This window comes from Orycteropus afer, unplaced genomic scaffold (assembly GCF_000298275.1).
Source record: "Orycteropus afer afer isolate SDZICR_OR568_19922 unplaced genomic scaffold, OryAfe1.0 scaffold00216, whole genome shotgun sequence".
Classification (NCBI taxonomy): Eukaryota; Metazoa; Chordata; class Mammalia; order Tubulidentata; family Orycteropodidae; genus Orycteropus; species Orycteropus afer.
In genome coordinates, this window is record NW_006921803.1 from 1 (window position 1) to 10,809 (window position 10,809).

The 10,809-nt window shown below is 41.6% G+C and overlaps 1 protein-coding gene across 1 annotated transcript; it reads left to right on the forward strand.

Annotated features, from left to right (window-relative positions):
* The first annotated feature begins 9,054 nt into the window (after window positions 1-9,054).
* On the forward strand, window positions 9,055-9,681 carry TUSC1 (tumor suppressor candidate 1). Its single transcript, XM_007948406.1, has one exon. It carries the CDS (start codon window positions 9,055-9,057, stop codon window positions 9,679-9,681), a length of 627 nt encoding a protein of 208 aa, XP_007946597.1.
* Window positions 9,682-10,809: the final 1,128 nt, after the last annotated feature.

The following is a 10,809-nucleotide window of genomic DNA, read 5'->3' on the forward strand; positions in this document are numbered from 1 at the left end:
TCTCTCTCTCTCTTTCTCTCTCTATAAATATATATATATACAATTTGCTGGTTTTTGTGTTTCTCTAGAGAACCCAATCCAACACAAAGGAAGAAATCAAAGCTGCACTAAAGAGGAATTGGAAAAAAAAAAAAAAGACTCCAGGAATTGACGGAATACCCATTGAGAAGTTTCAACAAACAGATGCTACACTGGAAGCACTTACTTGTCTATGCCAAGAAATGTGGAAGACAGCTACCAGCCCAAATGTTTGGAAGAGATAAATATTTGACCCATTCCAAAGAAAGATGATCCAAAAGGATGTAGAAATTATCAAACAATATCATATCATACTCAAGTAACATCTTGCTGAAGATAATTCTAAAAGAATTGTAGCACTGTATGGACAGGGAATTTCCTGAAATGCAAGCTGAATTCAGAAGAGGACATGGAATGAGGGACATCATTGTTGATGTCAGATGGATCTTGGATGAAAGCAAAGAATATCAGAAAGATGTTTACTTGTGTTTTATTGACTTTGCAAAAGCATTTGACTGTATAGATCATAACAAATTATGGATAACATTAGAAGAACGGGAATTCCAGAACACTTAATTGTGCTCATGAGGGACTTGCACATATACTGGGAGGCTGTCATTTGAACAGACAAGGGGATACTGCATGGCTTAAAATCAGGAAGGAAATGCACTGGGGTTGTATCCTTTCACCACACTTGTTCAATCTGTATGCTAAGCAAATAATCCAAGAAGCTGAACTATAGGAAGAAGAATGCAGCATCAGGATTGGAGGAAGACTCATTAACAATCTGCAATATACAGATGACACAACCTTGCTTCCTGAAAGTGAAGATGAATTGAACTTACTGATGAAGATTAAAGACCACAGTCTGCATTATGAATTACTCCTCAACATAAAGAAAACAAAAATCCTCACAACTGGACGAATAAGCAGCACCATAAATGGAGAAAAGACTGAAATTGTCAAAGATTTCATATTACTTGGTTCCACAATCAACATCAATGGAAACAGCAGTCAAGACATCAGAGGATGTACTACACTGGGCAAATCTGTTCCAAAGACCTCTTTAAAATGCTGGAGAGTAAAGATGGCTCTTTAAAGACTAAGGTGCACTTAACCCAAGCTATTTTGTTTTCAATCGCCTCATCTGCATGTGAAAGCTGGGCAATGACTAAGGAAGACCCAAGAAGAGTTGATGGTTTTGAGTTGTGGTGTTGGCAAAGAAATACTGAAAGTACCATGGTCTGCCAGAAGAACTAACAGATCTGTCCTGCTAGAAGTGCAGCCAAAATGTTCCTTGGAAGTGAGAATGCCAGACTTTATCTCACCTACTTTAGTTATGTTGTCAGAAGGGATCATTCCTTGGAGAAGTATATCATTCTTGGTAAAGTGGAGAGTCAGCAAAAAAGGAGAAGGCCCTCAGCAAGGTAGATTGACACAGTGGCTGCAATGATGGGCTCAGCTGTAGCAAGGTTTGTAAGGCTGCTGCAGGACTGATCAGTGTTTTGCTCTATTGTACATAGGTCACCATGAATGGGAGTAGTCTCGATGGCATCTAACAACAACAAAAATATTGTACTATGTACTTTATGGGAGCTCTGGTAGCATAGCGCCTAAGGCACTTGACTGCTAACCAGAAGGCTGGTGGTTCAAACCCAACAGCCACTTCTTGGAAGGAAGATTGGGCAATCTACTTCTATAGCGATACTGCCTCAGAAATACAAGGAGAGGTCGTTATGAGTTGGATCTGAATCGATGGCAGTGATTTTGGTGTTTTTGGTTTACGTACTTTATATATTTTATTTTTAAAAAATATGATGCTGATGGCCATGAAAGTGAGAGGACCTCGTCTCTATTACATAGATGAGGCTTGTGTGATGGCATTATCTGTTTGACTCTAAAGACCACACACTGTTTACACTACTTGTCAAAGAAAGAAAAAAAAAAAAAAAAAACTGTCATCCAGAGAAGTGTCGATGTATCTGTATTTATTCATGTATATCTGGGTCTCAGTGTGTAGTTCCTAGTTGTTGTTGCTAGCTGCCGTTGAGTCATCTCCAACTCATAGCGACCCTATGCACAGCAGAACGAAACACCGCCTCCTCCCGCACCAGCTCTGTGATCCTTGTTATACTTGAGCCCATTGCTGCAGCCACTGTGTCAATCCATCTTGTTGAGGGCCTTTCCCTTTTCCGCTGACCCTCCACTTCACCAAGCATAACATCCTTCTCCAGGGAATGGTTCCTCTGACAACATGGCCAAAGGAGGTGAGAGGAAGTCTGGCCATTCTTACTTCCAAGGAGCATTCCACCTGCACTGCCTCCAGGACAGATTTGTTAGTTCTTTTAGCAGTCCATGGTACTTTCAGCATTCTTCACCAGCATCACAACTCAAAAGTATCAATTCTCCCGTCTTCCTTATTCATAGTCTATAGTTCATAGTATAGATACCTCAATAAATATTACATGACTGAACAAACATGCAGCCTTCAGTAGTACAAATATTTTGTCTATCTAAAATACAGGAGTTCTGGTGGCATAGTCCCTAAGGCATTTGACGGCTAACCAAAAGGCTGGCGGTTCAAACCCACCAGCACTCCTTGGAAGGAAAGTCGGGCAATCTACTTCCGTAGAGATACTGCTTCGGAAACCCAAGGAGGGGTTGCTATGAGTTGCATCCAACTCGATGGCACATAACAACAACAACAACATACCCTTAACTGCAGAAACTCATATTCTTAGAATATGCTTTCACAAGGTGGGTTATGATTAAAGTGATTTTGAATCTTTTAGAGTTTATAGGACAGAGATTCTAGTGCCCAGATAAGCCTAAAGGCTAAATAAAGCTTGACCATGCATTGATAACAATAAGAAGGCCATATTGGGAGGGCTCTACACTTCTTGAGTTTGAACTAAACTGAGAAGTAAGGGACACAACTGGTTTTAACATTCTCCAAAGGACCCGGCCCCAAACTACTACCTGTGGGAGAGTCCACAGAGACAGGCCTTGTAGAATATACCACCAGACAAGGGCTGAGGAGGTAATCATTATGTACGAACCAGAGATCAGTGTGAGTACTAGTGTAAATAATGTAAACTGGCAAAGAACCCTCAGAGGTGACCTATGAGAGAAAAAGCTTACATGTAGGAATCTGTCATCCAGAGGGCCCAGAGCCAGAATATGGCAGAACTAGCTAACTACGATTTTGCTTCCTTTTCATCTAATCACACTTCCATCTTGTCCCTGTTCTTGCCCCTAAAAACGACCAAAGAATAGCAGCTAGCGTGGGGAGAAACTGAAGAGTGGAAAGTAAATTTCAATTTCACCATCCTTCTCCATTGCAGCCTGGTTAATCCCAAACTGGAGCATCGGGAGGGTAGAAGCCATTAATTGGATGAGCATGTGAAATTTGGAATTGCCATGGGCCTTCAGAATCTGAAAATGAGAATTTTCATTAATGTCAAAGTAACTCCAAATTAATGGGCTTCCTTGTGATATTATCCAGTGGAATTGAAGGAATCCTTGACAGAATGGGTTTGAGGGGCAACAGTAGAAGGAAAGGAGGAGGCTTAGGGGTGCAGTGGTTAAGTGTTTGGCTACTAACCTAAAGGTTGCAGTTTGAACCCAACATCTGCTTCATGGGAGAAAAATGTGGCAGTTTGCTCCCATAAAGATTGCAGCCTTGGACACTATGGGGTAGTTCTACTCTTTCCTTAGAGTCATTTTGAGTCAGAATCCACTCAATGGCAATTGGTTTTTGGTTTGGTAGAAGAAAAGTATTTGTTTTTTGCATTCTTGTTAAACTAGCTTGTGTAAAATGCAGTTATAATTAAAAATGTGTATAAAACTATTACTACCTTCAGGACTATTTATGTAACTGGAGACCTCAAGTTGAGACCGATTGACTATTTTCAGTTATTTATGTTTAAGAATAAGATGGCTCTATGTGTACAAGGTTGCTGAAAAGTAGTTTTGATGGCATGAAATCACACTTATAGCAAATGCTAGAAATATAGATTTCTTGCATTTTCTTTTCCATTGTCAATTTCAATATGGCTTTCTGAAAGTTGAGACCAATAATTATAGTGAGAAGTAGGCTATATGAATTGCCCCAGTGTTGTTCAATAGACCTTTTTCTGACAAAGGAAGTACTCTACAATTATGCTGTCCAACATGGTAGCCACAGAGCCACGTGACTAGTAAGCACTGGAAATGTGGCTAAAGCAACTACAGAACTGATCTTTAAATTTTAATTAAATAGTCACACGTACTAGGGGACAGCTCCGATTCCGACTACTAAAGAATTTTGCTAATCCAAAAATGCATAGCATGAAGCATTATTTCAAACTAGTAAAAGACATTACCCACTTTGAAAACTCAATTTTTGACTATTGTTTTGGCCAACTATTCTGTGTGGCAAAAAGCCAAGTAAATCTTTTGCTCTCGGTTACATTGCTTCTGTTAATGTACCTGCCATCTTTTACTAGTCTGGCTAATGCTGTTTTACAGTCTTTGAATGAAGGAGGGCATTTCCCCCACTGCAAAAAGTATCCTAATTAAGATAGATAAGTCATGCTGCTTTTATTTATGCCACAATTTTCCCTGCAGCTAGAATTAAATGATGCTGTCAAAGGGCAATGCTAGTGTTTGATGACTTTTAATATTTTTGTCCATATCAAAAGACTAAATAAATGCAATCAATATTTCCAATTCCTAACTCTCTAGTAATTATTCCAATAAAGATATTCATACTCCCAAACATCAATACATGCTCTTCATAGTCCCAATAAATCTGTTCCCAGAAAATAAACCATGTTCAGCTAAGCCTTTAGAGAGAATATTAAGAAACACCAAGCTCAGAATGTGATTAACCAAACCCTTCAGCACAAGGGGCTCACAAAATATGGATTTTAAAACCCAAATACTTAATGAGAAATATCAAGAAATAAGAATCATATTCTCAAAGGAACTACATATAAATTTGAGGTGACTCCTTAGACAAATAACTCAAATAGGGATTTTAAATAGTATCGCCTCATCACAAGAACTCATTCTGTAAATGTTTACTTCATAAAATAGTAATAATAGTATTAATAATGCTGTTGTTGTTAGGTGCCCTGGAGTTGGTTCTCATAGCTACTCTACATACAATGGAAGGAATCACTGCCGGGTCCTGTGTTATCTTCACAATCATTGCTGTTTGAGCCCACTGTTGCAGCCACTGTGTCAATCCATCTTGCCGAAGGTCCTCATCCACTTTACCAAACATGATGTCTTTTTCCAGGGACTGATACCTTCTGATAACATGACAAAAGTATGTGAGACCAATTCTCTCCACCCTCGTTTCTAAGGAGCATTTTGGCTACATTTTTTTCCAAGACAAATTTGTTTGTCCTTTTGGTAATCTATGGTATATTCAATATTCTTCTCCAGAAGTATTGGGTACTGTTTGTGTGCTGACTCTATTTTAAGATATACATAGCTGCTCCCAGGAACCCCATGAGGTAGATACTATTTTTACTCCCATTTGTCTGAAAATTGTATTTGGTAATACAAGACCAAATATCTGGGGCATGAAGGGTATGACAGTTATCAAAACCAGGTATGCCTGACTCTAAAACTCATACATCTTATTCATTACATTTTAAAAATCTACATTTAAAGACTTACTGTCTATTAAGACAAATTAAGTTCCTTGTCATTAACAGGGAATTGCCAATCTTGTTGTTACTGAGTCTGAGTAATTTCAGCATTCTACAAACTTATCTTGGTAAGTTTCAAACAATTAGCTTGGTCTGCTGGATATATAAGCTAATTTTGACTATTAAAATACTACTCAGTTTTACTTGTTAAAGTCTTCCCTTAAAATTATAGAAGAAAATGTAGAGATTCTATGTAGATAGACTTTAAACTAATTGCTTTGAACATCTTAGTCATTTTAGAAAACATTTGTGTTACACACATGCATACAATGCAAATTTAAGTCCAGAAATTCACATTCTATTTTCAAATCAACTGCAGAAATGTTACCAACCCCAGGAACCACCTTGGCATCAAATTACTGTTCCACATTGTTTTCAGTGTTTAATGGGGGGGAGGGCACTTTGAGTTAGGAGATCTAAGACACATTTATGAAATGATGTAGTATAAACTTTGCCTTAATGAATTCTTTATAATCCAGATAAATGAGGGTGGGGGGAAAAAAAAAAGACACATCAGGACCAAATTCCAGGCTCAAAAGAACTTGACGACCCTTGGTAGGAGAATGAATAGGTCATCAGAGGAGAAATGGAAAGAAAACATGGACCTAGGGCATCCAGATTCTGGATTGTCTTCAAATTGTTTCATACTTGACTGAAGTTGTTTTCAAAAGTACATTTGATGAGATGATATAGTGCATTTTAAGGAGAAACTCCATGGAGAGAAATTGGATGTAGGGTGACTTGTCCCAATGGGTAGGTGCTGGTTAAGTGACCAGAAGCTAAAGAAAAGGCTGGAGGTTAGAACCCATCCAGAGGTGTCTCTGAAGGCTAGCCTGGCAACCTCCTTCCAACAGATCAGATATCAAAATCCAATGGAGCACAGTTCTATGGTTCTATTCTGCAACACATGGAGTCACCATTAGTTGGAATCAACTTGAAGTCTACCTTTTTGGTTTTGTTTTTTATGACTCACTTTATAGGAATTATTTCAAAATGAGGAAATGAGTCAAATGAGCATGACAATAGAGAAATCCTGAAATCAACTGTGGGTGTATTACAGGGTATTTTCCTCAAACTAGCACCTGGAACCATAGCAGCATCTATGTATGGAAAGAAAAACTTGTTTGGGGGATAGGAAAAAATGGGGTAAGGAATTCAAAAGCTGTCATTTAAACCTGATGCTCAGAAATACTAAAATTAATGCATGTGATGTAGGGCAAAAAAATAGTGCCACTACAGTTGGCTAACACTGCTTTAATCAACTACAGAATTTAAACAAATGCTGTTTGAAACATTATATTAAGAAGCACAATGATTTTAAACTTATCTGTTCATCGGATTTATTCTTAAGATGTTGTTGTTGTTATGTGCCATTGAGTCGGACCCAACTCATAGCGACCCCTCCTTGGGTTTCTAAGGCAGTATCACTATGGAAGTAGATTGCCCCATCTTCTTTCTGAGGAGTAGCTGATGGGTTTGAACCAGGAGCCTTCTGATTAGCAGTCAAGTGCCTTAGGCACTATGCTACTCCCATTCTTAAGATAGGAGACAGAAAACTATTTTTTTGCTATTTTGTTTTTACATGAGATTAAAATGTTGAACAATTAGGGAACATGAATTGTGATTGTGGGGAGAAGGCAACTAAAACCAGTTGTTGTCAAGTGGATTCTAACTCATGGTGTCCCCATGTGTTTCAAAATATAACCGCACTCCATAGGGTTTTCAAGACTGATCTTTTGCAAGCAGAGTGCTAGGCGTTCCTTCAGAAGTGTCTCTGGGTGAGTTCAAACAGCCACTTTTTGGTTATTAGTCTAGTGATTAACTGTTTTACAAGGCACAGGAACTCCTTACACTCCTTTTTAAAAACTACTTTCAAAAAGGCACCTTATTTAAAAAAATTAGTGAGACTAAAGGGAATGTTGTTGTTGGGTGCCAATGAGTAGGCCTAAACTCAAAGGGACCCCAGCCCTAAGAGAATAAAACACTGCCCTGGTCCTGTGCCACCCTCACAATCATTACAAGTTACTCTAAACTTCCGAACCTTAGTCAAGAAACAATCTTTGAAGAGTGTTTAAGAACACAATCTGCTTTATTTTTCATTTATAAAACTCCAAAGTTTACGGTTGAACTCTTACCTGTTTCCCTTAAGTCTTAAAGGGCAACGAATACAATGTCAGGAACGCACAATCTATGTCTTTGAGATGTTATCTAGCAAACAAGTAATATTTCTGTTCAGAAGCACCTCTTCTTAAAGACATATTTATGTCTTATTAAGGATGGTAGCATGAAACTCAGTAAAATGGCTTCTACCCATTAGTTTATTAGTGGCCTACATGTCAAAATATTATTGCTCAATACTACACCATCCATAAGAAAATGAAAAAAAAAATCAGATGAAAAATTATGTAATAAAGTTTAAAAGAAACGAGGTATAATGATCCCTCAAAGAAAGTAATATACAGAAATTATGATCTTGTTAGGTGTTGTGGAGTCCTGAAGCCTGACTCAGCAACCCCACCCACAACAGAAAAAATTCTCTCTGGTCCTACACCATTCTCACAATTCTTGCCATATTTGAGCTCATTTTTGAATGGATGGGCTACATTTTGAGTTTTCAAAGTTTTGGAGACTGAACTGATCAAACTGAGTAAACATAACCCTAGTTCTAGTTCCAAACACTCTACAAAGTAGAGTCCATACTGTTCAGTGATCTGAGATTGCCTATATATTTTTAGTTACTTGTTCCCACTGAGGGCCTCATGACTGGTCCTCAGCTCAAACGTGTTGAATGTTTTATTGAATGTAGAGATGCGTAACCCTTCAGGTTTTAAATGAGATCATAACACCTTTTCAGCTTGCCCCACAGTTTTGTCCCGTAACTATTTTTAAAAATTATTTGCTTTGAGATTGTCTTGCAAAGAGCAAGGTAACCACTGGTGGTTACACCAAGCGCGGGGCAAGGCCGACTGGTTCCTGCGGTGCCCAGGCCTGCAAGGCAGCATCCTGGCAGAACCCAGCTTTGAAGACAGACGCCTTCCCTAGCACGGCCAGAGGGCTGAGCGTCAACGCGCTCCCAGGGGCATTGTGTGTGCGCCAGGCCCTGAGATCGCAGGCCCAGAGGGGCAGCTCCACTGCAAGAGACAAGACACGCCTCAGACCGGGAAAATTCCCGGCCTACTCTGGCCCTTGGCCAGCAGCCGACGCCCGCCACCTCCTCTCCTCCAGAGCCCTAGCCGGGGCCACCCGCCGGGCCCCCGAACTCGCCCTCAGCTTGGCGCGCGGCCCCTCAGCCCACGGCGCTGGCGGCGCTGGCAGCGCAGTTGGGACAGCACTGATGTGGCGCATGCGTGGTGGCGCCACTAGGCGCGGAAGCTGCGGCGGCGGAGTCGGCAACGGCGACAACCGCGGCCAAGGTCATCAGGGCCGGGCTCGCGGAGGCGGCGGTAGTAGCGGCGTGGGATGGCGAGGCCGTGCAGGCGGCGCCCGACAGCAGCTGGAGGAGCGGTTCGCGGATCTGGCGGCGAGCCACTTGGAGGCCATCCGCGCTCGGGACGAGCGGGACCGGCAGAATGCGCGGTTGCGCGAAGACAACGCCCGGCTGCGGCTCGAGAACCGGCGGCTGAAGCGCGAAAACCGCAACCTCTTCCGTCAGGCCTTGCAGCTCCCCGTACAGGGCGGCGATGGGGCGCCGGCCGAGGAGACAGAAGCAGCACTGGGCCCCGAGGCAGCCGGCGCGAACCGGAAGACGAGAGGCGGTGACTGTGAGGATGAGCAAGACAACCCCAGGGCCCTAAGGGCCCGGCTGGAGAAGCTAGAGGCCATGTACCGCCGGGCCCTGCTTCAGCTGCACCTCGAACAACAGGCACCGCGCTCCCGTGGGGAAAATGAAGAGCGGCCACTTCGGGAACCAGATTCTGGTCTCCGAACTCCGGACCTGGAGTCGTCCAAACCCGGGTTGTAGCTCGAGGCCCAGCCAGGAAGGGGCGTGGTCTCGCTTGGGCCCCTCCTCCTCCGTGCACTGGCTCTGCCCTTCCCCCCATCCCGTAGCACACGTTTGGGACTACCCCGACCGCGGAACCTTTGGACCGTCTTCTCTTTGATCTCCGGTCCCTACCCCGGACACTTCCGGGAGGCGCCACGCCTTGTTCCCGGCACTGGTTGAGGAAGGTGCCCGGGCCCCTGGAATGCTCAGAGATGCAGAACAGTTGCCCTCTGTACTGCAGGTTACCAGGGAGAGAGGCCTAGCAGCTGAGGAGCAGGTTTTAAACAGCACAAACTGGGTGCCAGTCAATCAGTACCTCCTAATGCCTGAACTTTTGCGGGTTTTATGAGGACCTATTGTAATTTTCCTCTGTTTTGATCCTTTAAAGGATAATTAGAGTTGTTTCAGTTTGTTGTTCATCAGGCCCCTAAAGCCTTCAACCATTATCTCTTAAGTGGCCAACATGTTAAGTGTTTTTATAAATCGGTATTACTTGGGTTTCTGTAAAACACCATCTTTTATAAAGAAGGTAATATTTGTAACTTGAGAATTCATGTCTGCTACTTGCTCCAGAGCTTATACATCTAATATATACTGATTTGTTTACCTTCGAAGAATTTTTGAAGTATCTGCCTATAGATGATGCTTGGAGTTGGAAAATAAGTAAGGTGCATTAAAAATAATGTAAAAGCTTCTCACGACTATTATTTGAATCGTGTTAAATTTTATATACTCTTCTTTAAGAGATACACATGTATGTATTTATCATGTATTTTAATAATTGGGTTTGGTTATCCTTTGTAAACTCATTTTCTTTTAGCTTTATGTAACAAAGATCTTTTAAAATCTAAAGATAAAACTAAAAGTTAAACATTATATCATTTTTATTACATATTAGATTTGACAGTTTAATCAATGTTGCTCAGCTAATTTGCCTTATTTCAACTGTTTAAGAACTTTTGTTGTTGTTGTTGTTATGTGCCTTCCAGTCGGCCCCGACTCATAGCGCCCCAACTCATAGTGACCCCTCCTTGGGTTTCCGAGGCAGTATCACTACGGAAGTAGGATTGCCCAACCTTCCTTCCGAGGAGTGGCTGGTGGGTTTGA